The sequence below is a fragment of the Lepidochelys kempii genome, chromosome 8 (genome assembly GCF_965140285.1).
Source record: "Lepidochelys kempii isolate rLepKem1 chromosome 8, rLepKem1.hap1, whole genome shotgun sequence".
Classification (NCBI taxonomy): domain Eukaryota; kingdom Metazoa; phylum Chordata; order Testudines; family Cheloniidae; genus Lepidochelys; species Lepidochelys kempii.
Window position 1 is genome coordinate 51,412,282 of NC_136387.1, and position 19,254 is coordinate 51,431,535.

The 19,254-nt window shown below is 42.7% G+C and overlaps 1 protein-coding gene across 6 annotated transcripts in view; it reads left to right on the forward strand.

Moving 5' to 3' along the window:
* RASAL2 (RAS protein activator like 2) overlaps window positions 1-19,254 on the forward strand; it is a 275,004-nt gene that overhangs the window by 151,592 nt on the left and 104,158 nt on the right. Inside the window, exon 1 of one of the 6 annotated variants that reach the window (XM_078854060.1) lies at window positions 14,812-14,885. The exons of the other annotated variants lie outside the window; for them this stretch is intronic. Coding sequence (XP_078710186.1) covers window positions 14,873-14,885 — 13 coding nt within the window. The 5' untranslated portion in view covers window positions 14,812-14,872. Of the gene's footprint in view, window positions 1-14,811; window positions 14,886-19,254 lie in introns of those variants that run through there. 6 annotated transcript variants of the gene reach the window in all.

The following is a 19,254-nucleotide window of genomic DNA, read 5'->3' on the forward strand; positions in this document are numbered from 1 at the left end:
TTGATTCTCCGCTTGCCCCAATAGCTATTGAATTAGGATGCTTCATATACTAATCTATAAACTGAATTTAGAGGAACAAGAACGAGAGAACACAAGAGTCTCTGTGGAATAAGGAAAATTTGTGGTGGCAGAAACTGCAGTTTGATTAGTCATCTGGGCATTCGTACAGTATTTTTTCCACGTTAAAACAACCATGGAATGCTGGTATAAGTTTGCTGTTTCAATTGTGTAGGATCAGTATTGCTAATAGAGATGAGCCAAATCAAAATATCAGATCCAAGTTTGCAGGCCAAAGACCCCCATATTTGGTAAGATTCAAATACCGATAGATATTTTAACCCCCTTACATTTGAGTGTCCAAATCTGCAGTTTTGGTTTGGGTCTATCTCAGATTCCTGGCTAAACAAGCAGGAACCAGGTTCATCTTCAGGATACTTTCTTTAGGTCCAAATAACGGTATTTCCTGCTTAGTTTTCATTGTTGCCTTGCATAGTGGAATCCCTCCAACTGATGTTAGTGTGTCTGTTGTTGCTGGGTGCTGACACTGATGTTTCCTCTGTATATCTGTTTAAACTCTTTTTCATAAAATTTGTCTGTTTTTTGGTTTATGGAACTTCAAAATGAAAGCACGCTTAGGAAATTTTGCATTTTTTAGACAAAATTATGCTTCAGTCAGTTGTCTGGATGTTTGCAAAGCCACTTCTGCTCCACAGATTCACACTTGTGCATTCCAGAATGTTGCAGGAGAGGAGAGAGATGATGGGAATGAAGCAGAAGTGGCTTTCCCACTTCTGTCATTGTCACTGGCATTAATACTGCTATATGCTAATGGAATTTAGCTATACTTAGGGCCCCGAATACTATATGTTGCATCAGACCTACCTTATATAACAAGGCCTTCTGATTTACGCAGTGGAACTACTCTGAATTATGGCCCTGATTCAGTAAAGCACCTGAAGCATGGGAGAGGCAGTGTGGCACAGGGGATAGGGCATTGGACTGGGATTTGGGAGTCTGGGGTTCTGTTCCCAGCTGCAACACTGACCTGCTGTGTGACCTTGGGCAAGTCACTTCACTGCTCTGTGCCACACTTTCTCCTCCTACCCTTTATCTACTTAGACTGTAAGCTTTTTGGAGCAGGGACTGCCCTTCACTAAGTGTTTGGTTTGCTCAGTGCCAGCTACAATGTGGTGTCTCTCAATTAGGGTCTCTAGGTACTACAGTAATACATAGAATTGATAATAGTTAAGCATGTGCTTAAATCATCACTATCCTGTAAGGCACTTAAGCATTGATTAACTTTAAGCACATGCTTACATTCTATTGCAGTCAATGAGAATTATGCAGCAATGTTAGCTAGTTGTGAAATCATTCAGTATAAATAAAATTAATGAGGAGCTGTATGCTGCACCTCCCCATCCTTGGCAATAAAATTCAAACAGTTCACCGCACAATTAAAATATTAAATTTGTTGGGGGCGGGGCGGGGAGAATGGCCACAAATCATAAGGGGTCCTGGGGCAAGTAAGCTAAATGCTTATCAGGAGCTCCTACAGTAGCAGTTCTGCATAGCAAGTGCCTACCCCTCCCTCATAGCTCTGAAGTCAAGGAAATGGTGGTCCATTTCTGCAGGAGGGGAGCTTATTCTGTGGTTGGCTGGGTGAGCAATGCCTATGTCCATGTGTGGAGGGCTGAAACACTGTGCTTGGGGAAGAGTCAGAGGCTTGCAGGGACAGACTAAGCCTGGAGGACTGAGACTGCCACTGCTGGAAGGCTTAGGAGCTCCACAAAGCAGCTAGCTTCCTCACTCTGAGGGCTTGGCTACACTTGCAAGTTAGAGCGCATTAAATCTGCCCTGGGTGCCCTAACTCCCGAAGTGTCCACACTGGCAATGCACTTAGAGCGCCTGGACTCTGCAGCGGGAGCGCTCCTGATAATCTTCCTCCACAAGAAGCATAAAGCTTGCTGTGCCCCGGCTGAAATGCCCAGGTGTCATTGTGGACGACGTGTTGCATTACTGCGCTGTGATTGGCCTCCGGAAACATCCCATAATTCCCTGAAGTCAAGTGGCCACTCTTGTAATTGTTTTGAACTCAGCTGCAGGCATGCAGATATCCTCTTTCAGAGCTCTGTTTCTGACAGCCAACATGTTTATCTGCTCCGGGACAAAGCAAACCATTAGAGTGTGAGTGTGTGAGAGAGGGATGGGGGGATCTGCTGCTGTCTGAACTTACAAGAGAGCATGCTGACACGCTCTCTGCCCCCCAAAACACACTATCTCTCCCCCCACATACACAGTCCCTGTCACACACACACCCCCCCATTTGAAAAGCACGCTGCAGCCACTTGCACACTGGGATAGCTACCACAATGCATTGCTCTCTGTGGCGTTGCAAGAACTGCTAATGTGGCCATGCCACTGTGCATGCAGCTGACAGTGTAATGTCACACGGCAGCGTTTTCCCTTCTGCGATCTCCGAAGGCTGGTTTAACTCCCAGCGCTCTACATCTGCAAGTGTAGCCAAGCTCTGAGTTCCTCCACTGCATTTCCTTTCACCACCTTGTCAATTAGACCAGGGGTCTCAAATTCAATTTACCTTAGAGCCAATGCCAGTCCTCAAATCCTCCCAGCGGGCCAATCATGTCACTGAAGGTGTTCAGAAAAGAAAATGTTGATATTGTATTTTTTATTTCGAATTTCTTCGCAATAATAAAACTGTCATGCAACTTTACACAATTCTTCGCTTGCCAGAGAGTTTTTAGTGTTTGCCAGACACCTGGCAACACTTCAGTTCTGTCAGTTTGTTGATGTTTGGCCTCAGTGACTGAGCAGTTGAAACCTTCTTCAGGATTGCAGCAAGGTGGGCATCAGATAGTTGTGTTCGGTATTTAGGCTTGTTTATATTCATTGTGGGGTTAAAAAGGGACGCTGCCTTCATGGCTGACTCTGCCCGGCGACTAGTGATGGTATCTCTGTCCCTCTCCCCCAGCCAATGGGAGCTGTGGGGGGTGGCACCTGCAGTAGACCTTGCTGGCAGTGTGTCTGCATGAGTGTCTCTTCTGCGGGCCGCACTGGGGAGGTTCTCAGGCTGCAGATGGCCCACAGGCTGGGACTTTGAGACCCCTGAATTAGACTATTGAATTTTGCCAGGCCTGCCAATTCTTGCACATTACTGAGCTGTTAACTCCCATGTCCTCCCTGCTCACCGCTGCTAGCTTTTCCCACCCATTCAAGCACTTTCATGCTTTCACCCATTCTATCCATTTTGGAGAAGATCCTCCAAAAACGAGCATTGCTATCCTCCAGATTCCTCTATAAATCTCACCTGGGTTGCGATGCCTACAACTATCTCGACAATGGTTAGGCATTTGGTGCTGATACTGGTGCCTATTGTGGTGGTTTCACCTTTTACCCTGTCTCTCTCTCCTACCCGACCATTATTGTCTTATATGTGACCTTTGTCCACCCATTATGTATATCAGGGGTGGGCAAACTTTTTGGCTTGAGGGCCACATCGGGGTTGCAAAACTGTATGAAGGGCCGGGTAGGGAAGGCTGTGCCCCCCAAACAACCTGCCCCCTGCCCCCTAACTGCCCCCTCCCACTTCCCGTCCCCCTCAGAACCCCTGATCCATCCAAACCATCACCCTTGCTCCTTGTCCCCTGACTGCCCCCTCCCAGGACTCCGTGCCCCTAACCGCCCCCCGGGACCCCACCCCCATCCAACCCCCCCTGCTCCCTGTCCCCTGACTGCCCAACACCTATCCACACCCCTGTTCCCTGGGACTCCCATGCCTATCCAACCCCCCCCCCTTTTCCCCGTCCCCTGACCGAACCCTGCCCAGAACCTCTGCCCTCTGCTCCCTGTCCCCTGACTGCCCCCTGCAACCCCCTGCCCCTTATCCAACACCCCCCTGCCCCTTACCACGCTGCTCAGAGCAGCAGGAGCTCGCAGCCACGCCACCGTGCTGCCCTGCAGAAGTGGCAGACCACTGGCGGCATGGTGATCTGAGGCTGCAGGGGATGGGGGACAGCAGGGGAGGGGCCTGGGGCTAGCGTCCCCGGCCGGGAGCTCAGGGGCCAGACAGGATGGTCCCGCAGGCCACATGTGGCCTGCAGGCCATAGTTTGCCCACCTCTGATGTGTATAATAGAGAGTGTGTATTGTGGGGCAGGAGCTGTCTTGTTTATATGTATACAGTGCCTAGTACAGTGGAGCCTTAATCAGGGCTTCTCTGTATTACCATAATATAAACAATCAGAATAATTATCTTCCCCTGTTTTGCAGCTAAGCTATCCAGGAGCAGGGTTCCATTCCTATAGAAATTAGGAGTTAGGGTCCCCCCACCACCTTACACAGTTCCTTAGACAACGTTTCAGCCCCGTCTGCTGCACTGTCTGAGGGAAGATCCTTAGTGGTGAAGGATCTCCCTCTCCCTGCCCCTTGTGCCCTCTTATAAGCAGTAGGGGGAAAGCAGGTGCAAGAGACCCATTGAACTCCTGTGGGGAAAACACAGGAAAACTGGATAAGGAAGGCAAAATTGGCAGGTGGACAAGCTAAGTAGTGGGAAGAGGAGGAAAAAATGACAATTTTTGTGGATTTATTTAGTGTAAAGAGCCTTGCATGACAGCTTATCAAAAAGATGCATCGTGGTCTGATGCGTTGTCGTACTGCAGTAGACATGCAGTTCTAAATGCCCCTCAGTGTTCCTATTAAGTTATTAAATATCATTGCTCCTGTACTATAGATTGGGGAACTGAGGCTGAATTGTCTGATGTGCCCAAATCAATCAACGTTAATGTCAGAAGCAGGATCACCTGAACCACTAGACTTCAGGGTCCCAGGCAGATCCCCTAGCCAGAATTTTCAAACTTGATTGCTTAAAGTTAGACATCTGAATAAGCTACCTGAGTTTCAAAGGTGCGGAACACCTGCAGTTACTGTTGACGCAATCAGAAGGAATGGGTGCTAGGCACCTATGAAAACCAGGCTAATTACGTTGTCTGCCTCAACACACTAGAGCTAAAAAAAATTGTTCTTAGCCCCGAAAAAGAGGGTCCAGAAAAAGCAAAAATGTGAAATCTACCAAAGCTAATATTTTTGCATTCAGACTTTGTATTTAACTGCTTGTTCCCCAGCTCAAACACCCAAAAGCCCACACAGTTGATGGATTTTTTTAATTCATCCTTTCTGTGCTAGTGATGTTTTCATACTTGAATTACTCAGAGTGGAACTCATTTTAACAGTGAAAATTCCACTTTCACCTGATCCACCGTGCAAGGGGATAAGTGGTAAAAATGAGGCAACAGTCTGTTTTGGTGCCAGATCCGGTACTTAGTCAGGTGACAATACTATCAGGTGACTAGTCAGAAATCCTGTCTCAGTACTGTTTGAAAGAATGTGTCCAGGGGCTTGGAAATGGTGTGAGCAACAGAACATTAGTTAAGTATTACTTCGTTTGATTGCTGCTTGGAATGTGCCTCCACTATCCGTGTCTGCAAGCTACTGCTCAGCACTTCTCGCTGGAGGATAATTGCACCAAGGAAACACACGGTCCATGCTCTTCCTTCAGGTAAAAAACTTGGGAGAGAACAGTAACTAAAGAAAGATGTCGAGGGTTAATTCAGTAACTGCTGTTCCTCATCCATAACATTCTCTGTATCTGTAATGATCAGAGCCAAGCCTCGCTGTTTGCATGTTCCAGTTGAGATGAATACTTTCTGTGACGGAGGAATAAACCTGTTTAGACAATAGATTTACTGTGTGCACCAGTCTGTTGCAGTCCTTTCTGTGCAATAAAGTGTCTTAAATGATTACTTGATAAAGGAATCCAACTTCTTTCATGACTGGAAAAAACCCTCAGTTTTAAAAGAAGTGCTGTTTGTGACCTGGTCAGTGAAGGAATCTGCAATGCACCAGTCTGGGTTAAATCTGTGCATTGAGCTAATGGTATACTTAAGAAAGGGGCAGATGTTTTGAAGAAATAGGCTTACCATGCCTTCTAGCTGGACAATATGCTGAAGAGGACTTTGCCTGTGAGGAATATCCTTGTGAAAGCGAAGGTGGGGAGTTGCAGCATGGAGCTTCCCATGTCTATATTCCATGAATGTGGATATTCTGTCTTGATGAAAGACTTTTCCTAACAGACTTGTCTTTCTGTGCCTTATTGGCATGTGCAAAATGTACATCTCCAGTTAGCTAACAACATGTCTGGTTGGGGGAGTAAAAAATGGGAGCTTCAGCTTTGGTTCTGTCAAATTGGCGTGTGCATGTGTGGGAGAGAGTGAGAGCACGGGCATGCATGCAGTATGTCTGACACAGAGAGATCCGGATGAGCTGATGTCTTGATTTGATTTTCATAGCTCTTAATGGCTGCCTGAGGTGCAAATGACATTCAGAATCTGTTTTATACAGACCAAGGATCTAAAAGAATTGATACATTACTTTTTGGTTTTTTTTTTTTTTTAATTAGCATCTTCTAAGTGTGTATGTTAAACAAACCATATATGCCAAAAATGTAATAAACCTGGATTGAGAGATCTCCAATAGATGCAATATAAATTCTAATGAAATCTAAGCACTAAGCACAATTCTACATTTCTGTGTGTGAATTTTAACAACACTGAACTGAGAGAATTGACTACCACCACATATACTACAGGAGGGTATTGTGCAAATATAGCCACAAGGCTTTTCTATTGTACTTCAGCTCTGACCTGCAACAATATTAGTAACACTCCACAATACATAAACCTTTCCAGAGCTGAGACTGCAAAACTCCGAGGTTAGTTTAGTGACACGAAGAAGGGTCTGCTGAAGTCTAGACAGAGCACCCAACTTTTGGTGTAGCCCATATTTGAATCCAAGAGTGAAAGTCAGGTGCACTGATTCACTGTCATTTATTGCTGTGATTATTAGCAGTAAGTAGTTGAATTGCAGTTATTTACAAGGAAGTTAATTAAACCTTATTGACTTTTTAATTGTAATTTCTTGTTTTTAGAAAATATTAAATTTGTAGAGCACCTTTTAGTCCCAAAATGCTTTACAAATTATATTCCATTGAAACGCAGTAACTCTTGGTATGGATGGCAGTATGAAATTGCTGTGCAGCACAAGGCCAGCACTTGTCTGATGCAAAATGTGTCCTGGTATTTTTGGGGTCTGCGGAAAGAGACAAAACTTCGGGTTTTTTCCCTCAAATCTCATTTGAAATCTGAACTGTACAGAATGCAGTTTGCCTGCCTCAGAATGATGAAGAACTGAGGCAACCATGCAAGGATTAGAACTGTGCCTTCTGGGAGGCTGTATATTTTAAACATAATGCTTAGACCTCTAAGACATCCCCTCTGGCATTTGGAGCTATTCATATATAGAAAATTGCTACGCTTCTGTATTTTTCATCCAATATAACTTAAGTAAAGGCGGATGACTTTTTTGTTTGTTTTTTAAATGCTGCGGCCATAATCCTTATACACCAAATGCCAGATTATGGCAGGGAGCAAATTTATCTGGTTAAATCTTAAACCTCAGTAGAGCAGGAATTAATAGTAATATGAATACATAATCGTAACACTTTGATATGCTGTGCACATAATCCATGTTTGTTTTTTTTCTTGGAAATGTGTTACTACACCTTTCTGAAAGAAATCCCTGTAAAAGATTGTAAAGTTTATAAGAGTGGCCAGTGTTTGTCTTGCATCTACAGTGAGAAACAGAGATGCTAGTTGCCAAGAGAGGGAAGCTGCATGACTCCTTGGGGTGGGCAGGTTTTTGGCCTGTTATGTAAACAAGCTACTGATCTGAAGAAAGCTCTTATTAATTACGGTGCAGGGTTCCTCTGATATATACAACCCTCTGCATCATGTGTGAATTTGCTGTGACTTGTTCAATTTTGTGCATACTTTTCTGTATTTATGTTCTTGCTGCAGAAGCCTGCTTATATTTACCTTGTTTGTGCACACTTATGAAGTTTTTTGACCGTGAATAACATGACACCTGATGGAAAACTAACTGTAAATGTCACCTTTTATGCAGATCTCCTGTCCCAAGGATGACACCAACCGTTGTCTTAACTTTTCCAGTTTAGACAAGGCTTAACTTGTTAACAAAATTGATTTAAAAATCAGTGTACTTGAACTCATTCAAACCCCTAATGTAAGACCTACTACAGAACCCAGTTTATCCAATCTAAATGGGAGTGTGACCAGGGCCACATTGATTAATCAAAAATTCAGATAATCACGAGAATGGGAAAGTGCGAGGCTTCAGTGCCATCTAGTGGCCACAGGAGAGTGCACCCACTTCTGGACCTGTGTGCTCTGAAAGCCGGATAATGGAGGGTCGGCTAAACAGGGTTCTACTGTACTTACACCTGTTTAACCATTGCTGATATCGATTTAGCTAAAGTGATAACTTACCAATGCAAGTATAGGTTTAATTGGTTTAAGTGCATTAATTATAGCTATACACCAATTTAACTAAACTGATTTTAGAATTGATTTAATTTCATTGTCTATACTAGATATGTGCTCCAAAGACTTAAGTTCCTTATCCTGTGCTAGATGCCCACTGGATTAGTAGCCCATCCATTTCTACTACATTCAGTTAAGATGCCTTTGTGATCTTTTTATAAATAGAGTTTGAAAAATTTGCCCAATACTAAATATTCTGGAGGCTAAGGACATAGCTACACTGCAAAAAAGACCCGCAATAGCAAGCCTCAGAGCCTGGGTCAGCTGATTCAGGGTCATGCTATGGGGCTAAAAAAAAACAGTGTAGATGTATGGGCTTGGATTGCGTGACGTAGTTATGCCGATGTAAGTGTGTAGTGTAGACCTAGCATCAGATAGTTACTAGACTTATTTCAGCAAGAATATAGGCTATTTTGATAACTTATTACCTTTACTGTAACTGATGGCTCTTTTATACTACAGGGGAAGAGGAAGGAATTATACTTGCTCTGATTAGATCAGCAAAGTATTTGAATATTTACATTTGAAGAACATTCACATTTTTGATAGAGGTATCTGCAGGTGGTACTAATGAAGTCAAGAGCAGACAGGCCCCTGAAAATTTCTGCTTTGTAACTTTCTTTTCTTCCCTGCTACTCTGTTTGTACAGTAACTCCTCACTTAAAGTCGTCCTGGTTAACATTGTTTCGTTGTTACGTTGCTGATCAATTAGAGAACATGCTTGTTTAAAGTTGCTCAGTGCTCCCTTATAAAGTTGTTTGTCAGTTGCCTGTTTTGTCCACTGCTTGCAGGAAGAGCAGCCCATTGGAGCTAGCTGGTTGGGGCTTGGAACCAGGGTGGACCTGCAGCCCCGCATCAGCTCCCCACTCCCCTAAGTTCCCTGTGCGGCAGCTGTCCACCAGGCTATCAATTACTGGGCTGTTTAGCTGTCCCTCCCTCCAATGCCATGCGCTGCTTCTGCCCTCTGCCTTGGAGCTGCTCCTGGGAGCCTCCTGCTTGCTGTGCGGGGATGTGGGGGAGGGGGAAAGAGGGGTGCTAATGTCAGAGTGTACCTCTTCCCCCTGCTCCTTTACCCCATCACACCACAGAACAGGTGGGGCACATGACAGGGCTCAGGACAGAGGGAGCTTGCTGGCAGCAGCTGCAGTCCCAGCTTGCTGATCTACTTAAAAGGGCAGTGAACATAAGAGTGGCGTCAGTGTATTTAAAGGGGCAATGCATCCATCTCTCGCTATGTGTCTCTATCTCTCTCTGCCATGCTGTCTCCCCTCCCTCCATTCGTTCTGCCTTGTAGAGTGTGAGGCTAACACAGCAATGTGTTAAACCTTGAGGGCTCAGCCCAGTACTCGTTCATCATTTAGCAGTAAGGCATTCCCTGGGAAATATCCCACCCTCTGACTTCACCACCTCAATCAAGCTTCACAATCATCATTGCTGTGTACAGTATTAAATTGTTTGTTTAAAATGTATAGTGTGTGTGTGTGTGTGTGTGTGTGTGTGAGATGTCTTTTGTCTGAAAAAAATTTCCCTGGAACCTAACCCTCCCCTCCCCCCATTTACATTAATTCTTATGGGGAAATTGGATTTGCTTAACATCGTTTTGCTTCAAGTCGCATTTTTCAGGAACATAACTACAATGTTAAGCGAGGAGTTACTGTATCACTTGCAAGGGTGGCACACTGCAGCTAATTCTCTTCAATTTGGAAAGATCTGGATTGTTTCTGAAATCTGATGTGAGAGGTTCACCTTTTGACTAGGGTCTCACTCTGCCAGTTGGGTAAGACACCTGCTTTTATGACCACGAGCTAAAGAGCAGCATTAATGGGCATCTTTGGCTGGCTTTAGGGAGTCTCACAATATCGGAGGATATCTCTGTTCCTGACATTAGTGAAACATACCAAGAAGGCTCTAAGAACAAGCCATGGCTTTGCATGGCATTTCTGAACAAGTGGGTGAATGCTAAGTTTGAATAATTCTATACAGAGAAAATGCTGTTATTTCCCAGGCCGTGGGCTGTCAGGAATGTTGTGGGAAGAAGAGGCTCCACATTGTGTCATAACTGAGAATCATGGGTTGGGAGGCATCCTGACCAGTACATTCATGGGGTTATAGATTAGATATAAGCAACAAAGCCACATTAGAGTGTGTATCGGTGCTTTGACAACTGCCCAAGGAAATGCACCAGTAAGCAAATGCTGCACCTCCTGACATGACACATTGTTTTTCACAGTATATTTTAAAAAGTAGAAGATCACTTAGTCCATTAAAAATATACCAGATGCCTACTAGTCAGAGATATATATTAAAGAAGAGTTTGTCTGCTCCTCTAGAAAAACTGATAGGCAACACCCTGATGTTAAACCTAGTCTTCCTGCTACCATAGGCTCCTGGGAAGGGGGAGAGAGCTGGACTTACTGCCTTACTGCCTATGATCGTATGACTTACGATCATATTTGAAACTTCATTTTTCATATATCTCTGGCTAGTAGGTGGGTGTTAAATTTGAAGCTCCAAGCCCTCTAGCTGTTTGAGAAGAGGAAGATCTTTTTTAATTTCTTCTCCCCTATCTGGAGTCTTCTGAAGGCTGCATGTGAGAAGGGTTTCTGCTACTCCTCTACCCTTCTCCCTGTGCCTTCTGAATGCTGTGATGGGAGGAGGTCTCTGTTGCACTCTCCCTGCGTTTGTTCCCCTGTGAATAGCTCCAGTGCCTTTTCTCTGCTGCTGCTGCTTATGGCTCTCAAGCAACACAAAATTGACAGTTCTTGACAATTTCATTTGCTGCCTTCATGGTTCCGAATAGAAGCTATGAAACTGTCCACGGTGTTAGTGACGTCACTGCCACTGATTTGGGAAAGTTTTGAGCAGCAGCAGAGGCACTGAAGCTGTTAGTGTGTGGACCTAGGCAGACAACCCTCTGTTCAAATTTGGAACGTTACTTTCACAATCATAAAGAGTACAACTTTAACTGAATCCATTGAAAGCCTATATTCTCCAGAAATTGTTAGTGCTTCCAAAGTTGCTAAGGAACGCTGGCTGCCTGTGAGTGGAAAAGTGGATTTCTCAAGCTCTGTCATAGAAAGAGAAATCAGAATTCTTTGAAACAGAAGGGGTCACTTTCAATAACTGGCTTTAGCAATAGCTGTGATAGAAAAATGAGTGGAAGCACTAAAGTGATAGCAGATGGGCTGGTAGCACTTAAATACCTGTTTTTGGATGCCTCTTTTTTCTGTGTGTGCCTGCATACAAAAACAGCATTAAATAAAGTGCATCTTTAAGGGAAGTTTGGGGGCAATTCAAGGCACTATCCTGCAGAAGGCTAGGTTGGTGCATAATGATGTCAGGTTTTTTCCTCCACATTTTAGAGGTCCCGACATTCTCTGGGAGATGGGGCATAATGGGAATTTCAACAAAAAGGCAAAACCCAATGCCATAGTTCAAATTCACATAGGTTACACCATCAATCACTGGGTTGTTTTTGTGTAAATGTCAGATGCCTTCATGATCCTTGGATGAGAGCGAGCTTGTTACAAGGACTTTGCAGATTGCATTTCAAGTTCCTGAAAAAGACTGCTTGGATACCACATTTGCTCCCTCTTCCCCTAAGCACTCTCCCTGCTTGTACATCAGCCACCACTTATGGTTCCTTTCCTGCTCTGCCTGATGTCAGCCTTGAGAAGGCTTTTAGATTATGGCACAATGGGAGAGGGCTGTCAATCTATTAAATATCTTAAAGTTAAATAGAAAAGAAATCTGTTTGAGACAGCGCTTAGCAATTTCACTGTGGATGTTTAAAGAAATATTTTGACTTGTATAGGGAACTTAATATACTGTGCTTCTCCAGTCTTTGAAACAAGATTTACTCTTCTTTTTTATATTTGGCTTAAATTCAATCTTAGTAGTATACTTTATTCTTTCCATTTTCTCTCACTGGAATTGGGTAGAATTTTAGAACACTCCAAGTAGCTGTGTATAGTTTGACATTTTTTAATCCCTCCTCCAGTCCAGCCATCCTCACTACATACTTTGGGGGTCTATTTCCATTAAGTAGAATCAGACAGTTCCTTTGGCATTTCAAGAATCTAAATTTCTTCATGGCAGGTATAGCAGTATCGTGGCTGATAAAGCCAGTTCTCTGACAACTCATCAGATCCCTAGAAAACACTTCCATTTACGAAACAGCCAAGCCATGGTCTCAGGGGTATTAACCAATTTTCACAACTGGAACTGGAGTGTAAGCCCTCTGTTTCTAACCAGGCTGAGATGGAGGATTCCTGAATGATGTAAAGCAAGAATTGGAAATGTAACTGGATGAGACTTTAAAAGCCAATGTCCTGTCTACATAAATACTAAAATTCTGATGGCTCTTTAAAGAAGAACATGGATTTATCCCCGTGCTCTAAGCTTTATTGTTCCCTTCTTGCTGTTGTACAATGTTGTATGCACCAGTTGTTGTCTGCTGCTCTCCACCCCAGACATAGCTGCATTTCTTTCATGCTGAAGATACAGTTTGTAAAGTGTTTTTGGATCCTTCAACATAAAACATGCTATGTCATTATCAAACTGTTCATTTCAGTGTGGACAAGTGTGGAGAGAGAGAGGGAGATTACTGTTAGTTGACAAATTGCTTTTCTAAGGAATCCTATTAAACTGAGATTGTCCTGTCCTTCCACTTCCCCAGTAGTTAAGTATTTCTAGAACCAGGTCAACTCAATCTCTGTATAGGTGGGCTTGTTTACTTTTTTTATACCATTGTTAGTGTTGTCTTTTTTTATTTTTATTTTTTTAACCTAAAGGCCTGTACTAGCCTGAACTATGTACCTAGTTCTTGGTTTCTGTGTGTGGTAGTTGGCTTTAATTTTTTACTTAATTTTAAAGGTGGGGACAGTAGTATTTTTCATTTCACAATGAGTTTGTCTGAACACACCATCAGCACGTTTTTCTCCCAAGAACTATCCTGTGGCTTTCATACATAGTTTTCATGTGAGCCTTAGCGGGGGGTGGGGTCATCAAAGCTTCTATTCCTACTGGGAAAAAATTGCCAGGGCGTGGGGGTTGTTGCATAAAAGGAGAAAGAAAAGACGCTTATCTGAAACAGAAGTAACACAGAGAAAAGGAAGAGGTATGTCACTAAGGAGAGAGGAATTAAAAAGGAAGAAGAGATCATGTTACAAACAAATGAACAAAACAGGAAAAACTTTGAACAAACTACAGAAGGTGGGAAAGAGCATGTGATCTGTTTACTATCAGCTGTTCATTAAATGGTAGCAATAGGCTAAGCAATTTTGTGTTTCTCTCTTTTCTATTCTCTTCTGCTCTGGTGCCCAGACTGGTGGCAGGTGGGATCTGCTGGGAATCAAACTGGATTTTTAAATTGATCAAACTTGACATGCTGTCCTCAGCAGTGGCATTATAATGTGTTAAAGGTATCATGCCAGCAGCAGGGACTGGAATGTGTGTTTTCCCCTTGCTTTCTCTGCATGTTAAAGAGAAGCTTTCATTCTCTGTTCTAGGGTAATGCTGCTGTACCTAGAAATCAAACTCTGCAATTTTAAAATAAACAAAAAAGATAGCAAGGAGAGATCTTTTATTTCAAACTTCACTATTGCTCTTTCAAAAGCCAGAAATCACACCCTGAGTAAAAAGCAATCCCAGTTCAGGCTCCAAGGAGATAAAATGTGCATTGTTTGTTTGAGGAAAATCGTCCAGGCTTGTTGGGAGTTGTATATTTTCCTGAGATGTAGAGGTAGTAGTATCTTTAAATATAAAATACAATTTTATGAGACTGACACTTAAAGTGGCAGCAGGTGAACTCTTTGCTCCCCTGGCTGATTTGGGTTTGTACTTTCTTGGTGTCAATCTAGTTTTTAATAGTTTGGACATTCTGTGATAGCCTCTTAAGTCAGCACTTCTTAGTTTTTATATAATTGATTTTAGACGTATAGATTTTTGAAACAGGTGCTTGAAACCAGTGGCTTTCATTAGTTTAATACATCTGTTATTTAACAGCAGACCTCTTTCCGCCCCCCTCGCCCCCCCCGGGCCCTGTGTGCTCATTGTCACTCTCACTCCACACACACACACACCCCCCGCATCCCCCATGGGACAGGAAAATGAATTGTCTAACTGTCCCTGGTAGATTATGTTAGCTGTTAACAGGGGAGACTGCACCTGCCCGAATGCTGCAAGAGAAGGAAAGCAAGTGAAGGGCAGCTATTGTTTAACTGAAGCCAAGGAATTGGTAAACGGGCTTGGGTTTGACTGGCTTTGGCTCTGGCTTTTCTGCATTCCAAACTGTCTGAGGCAGAGAAAATAGAGAGTGAGCGGGGAGTATGCACAGAGCGTTCTGACTTTCTGGCTGTCATGCTGTCAGGATTATGGTAGAGGCACTAGGAGCATCACAGAATGCAGTTCACAGGTAAGATCCCTCATGATATTAACCACACAAGTCTGGAAACAGATCTCTGCTGTATTCCACTGAGGTTTAACTGGATGATAGGAGAATGGGTATTGTGTTAGAAATGTAACTATGAATGTAGTTAAGAACCAAAGCCTTGCTTTTCAGCCTTTCCTTGGTTCCTACTGTATACATACTTTTTGCATTACTTTATCAGTGTTGTACACAGCCGATATTTTCCCCAGAGATGTTCACATGTGTTTCATCTGGCAGGATGAATGCACAAGGGAGAGGGCAACGTGGCTATCTTTCTGCTCACCAATGCAGACACTAAGGGCAGTAATATCCCTCTGATACCCCATGTGGGAGAAGAGAAGTCAAGAACCAGGACATTTACATAACTAGTTTTAATGTTTAAAATAGTTGCTTGCTATGTGAATTCTTAGATTAAAGAAAAAAAAAACCCAACTCCTCTCTAAAAGCCCTTACGTAATGAGGATAACTCAGGAAGAGCAACCTTCCAAGGAAAATTAGATTTATGGATAAGGGCAAATGTGCCTTTCTTTCTTTTTAAGAACACATTGAGTGACATTCTTAATGTGCTAGTAGCATCTGGCATTATATGTTGGAGTCCATATAAAATTTTGCAAACCTGTCTTCCTGTTCACTCAGAAGAGATGATAAATCAAAAGTATTCAGGAAACCCCACAGGTGGTTCATACAAGCAAGAGGCTTTTTCAAAAGAGTAAATTTTCCTACTGCTGTTTTGCTTTTCTGGCAACCTGTGTTTTAAAATATATTGTCATAAGATAGTAAGCTGGAAGCCTTCAGATTTTGTGGTGGTCGATATTTTTAGACATATGCCACTGACCTACAAAAATTAGTAAGTATTGTATGAAGCCAAGCACTGAAATCTCGGAATTAAATTTTGACCACCTTGGAGTTGTCTTTTAATGTGTATTGATTAGAGAGCAATCATTCAGTTATTTCCTGCTTAACCCCTTCACCAGAGACAGAACTACTAGTTTGCTCAGGCAGAATAACTTTGCATTGGGTCACCTTTAGCCAGTGTGAAGAAAAATATCCAGCAGCTGCTTGTGATTAGAGAATGAAAACATTCTACATTCATTTTTTCATATAGGTGTGGATTCCTTAAAACAAAACAAAAAGTTTCATAACCAGCTAACAGGGGAGGCTTACAGTAGATTTCATACTCCCTGCCTAGTTTCTTATGGATGATTACAGGAAGGTGGTTGAAAGGGGAATTTCCAGCCTTTTCCGAGGCCTTTTATCACATCAGTAACCCATTATTATAATTACAAGGAATAGGTTCAGTAGTGCTAGGAGCTCCAGAAGGTGGAGGCAGAGGACATTTGTATCCAGATGTTTTTTGTGCTCCCTAAGTTTAGCTGATGCTCTTTACAATTCTTTTGGAGCTCCCTGGGCAGGGGAGAAGCAGTACAATTCGATTGAAAGAACTGTTCAGGAAAGCTGCTGTCAAAATGATCTGCCTTTAAGTGCAGATGGCTCTTTACAGCGTATGGGGAGGAGTTTGTTTTGTTATCTGGATACAAGAGAAAGAAGGGCTGTCCTGTTGCAATGAGGCTTGACCTGCTCTTTCACATTTTCTAGTACCACAGTAGCTCTTACTATAGGACAACATGCGAGTGCATGAGTTAGAATTTTAATAGCAGCAAAGCCTTGTGCCAAAGTGCAGAAAACAAAAAGTATTACAATAAAACTTAAATCCAAAATTATAAAATATTAAAATACTTAAGTACAGATTTAAAAAGACATACTCCCGTAATCCACGTCTGATCACTATGCTACTTGCCTTTTCCTTATTTTAGCAGCTGACCAAGCAAATAGGGCAACTGCTTGGATTACAGATACACTGTCAGCTCGTAACAAACATTCTGTTTTCTGAGAAGTCAAGAAAAAGGAATCTGGGACAAAAATATGGAAAGCCATTTTGACGTCAAATGGCAATACAAATGACTATGTAATAAATAATGGTGTAGATCTTCCACCTGCCCTAAACCAAATGGACAGAGGCGGTCATGTTTTTTGATGCCAGTTAATTGGCCTTCTAAGTAAGCTGTCTGCACAAATTGAAAACGGAGATCTGTAAAGGCCCTTCTAAGCATGTTATTAAACAAACTGTCTAGTTGTCTGGCATTGCCCATGAGTCTTTTTAAACAAGGGGGAACCAAAATGATGTATTTGAAGTAGAAACAACTGCCTTATCCAGTTGCTTATTAATATCCTCTATTCTCTACTTGACTAGGGATTTTACATTTTTAAACTTAAATCTAATAATTACCAATTTAAAAAACCTGGAGGATGCAAAGAATTTTGAATATATTCTAACTAAGGAAATTTGTATGTGAAAGTCCTGCTGAGCTGCACCTCTAAGCACAACCTTGCAAACCCGTGAGTGCATACTATGAATATGGAGCCAAAATTTAATATTACAGAGTTGCATTTTGGACAGGGTGTTAAACTTTCACTTCAGCTAATTACAAGTGCATTTATTGCCATGCAGGAGGGCTGTGGCCTTCAATGTAATTATCTGGAAGGACATTGTTCTTCTCGTACAGAGCCCCGGCAGGTTTTGCGAGGCACTCCAGCAAATGAAGGGTGGCCTCCATTTCTCATGGTCACAGACAAAGCTGCAAAATCTAGGGCCAGGTCCACCTGTAACTCCAGTCTCTCTGAATAATGAAACTGTAGAAGCAGTCTCTAGCTTTTGCTATTTGGGTTCTATACTTACCAGTTCCTCGAACTCTCCATCAGATGGGCATCGCAGCGTCTGCCATGGGTCATTTTACAATGAATATTGAATCAACATCATCTCAGCACGACAACCAAGTTAAGGATCTATTCGAGCTGTATCCTTTCCATACTGTTGTACAGCTGTGAAACATGGACACTATGCTGCTCAGACTGGTCAAAACTGGAGGCTTTCTACATAAAATGCCAACGTCGTATATGGGGCACAAAGTGGAATGACTTCATTTGTAATGCATATGTTTATGGTCACTCCGGTCTCCAGACGGTCAGGGCCATTGACCGCAGACGGCGTCTTATGCTTTTCGGACATGTCGCAAGAATGCCACAAGACATTCTGGCGAACGCTGTTCTCAGAGTGGCTTGTAACATTCAGGATAAAATTCCACCAACCAAGGGATGGAGGTGGCCCAGAGGCAGACTCCCTATTACATGGGTTCATCAAGTCTGTTCCAATATTGGACACACAGGCCATCAATTCCTTGCAGCTGCACAGGTACGGACCAAATGGAGAGTGATTGCTGCAACCGACCATTTGGCTCAGCATTGAAGAAGAAGAATTTTGGACAGAATAGAATTCATACCTGTTTTGCATCACTTCTAGTCCTTTGAGATCATTCCATTCCTACAATTCTGCTCCATAGAAGATTCGAGTGCATACCGTAGCCTCAAACACTCAAAGGCTGGTGCAGTTAAGTTGCCCACATGAGTCCAGATAAAACGTAACACCTTTTGCATTGAATCTGAGTCCTTCTCTTTTGTACCTGAATATGCTTATCCCACAAACCATTTTGTGCGAATCAGATACCCAGGTAGTGGAAAGAGCTGACTTGTTGCATATATTGCCCATCAATCCTCTAGTTATGCAACCTCTGTCTCCAACTAAAGACAGTTACATTAGTTTTGGAATAACTTATTGAAAGGCCTCCCCTTTGACAGTATAAACCAAAAGCATGTAATAAATGCTTCAGTCCCAAAGATGTTTGTGACAGTAGAAACCTATCCTCTGAACATAAGAAGACAGACATAGGGTGGTTCATGATTTTAGGGGGAAAATATTGATCCCCTTTTAATGCAAAAGCAACATCATTAATATAAAAGCTAAAAAGACAAGGGGCTAAAAGATAGCCCTGTTGAACTCCTTTTGTAATTGAGATAGAATCAGTTAGTTAAGGAAAGGTCTAAGTACCACCACTAGGAGCTACGATAATACAAATAATAAGTTTAAGCAAGGGCACTTCCAAAGTGACCCACCTCCCCAGTAGAAATATGCAACTGTGTTGTGGTCAGGTGCATTTCATAAACAGGCCATTTGCAAGTGGCCTTGAGAGAGACCCCTGTCCCAGAGATCAGTTGGGAATGCATACAGCATGTTGTGTAGTTTTTGTTAGATAATGTACCTGAATTTTCTCAGAGCTTTAATCCTACATGAAAGGCTTTCTGTGATTTTTTAGCTTGCTCTCAAGGTCAATTATGTTATTAGATGCCATAAGCATTCCTTAATAGAGTTAATACTGAGAGGTTTGACACTGGGCCAATGTAGAAGGAAGACATAATGATCCCCTTATAATTTAATGTACTATATACATGGGTCACTGCC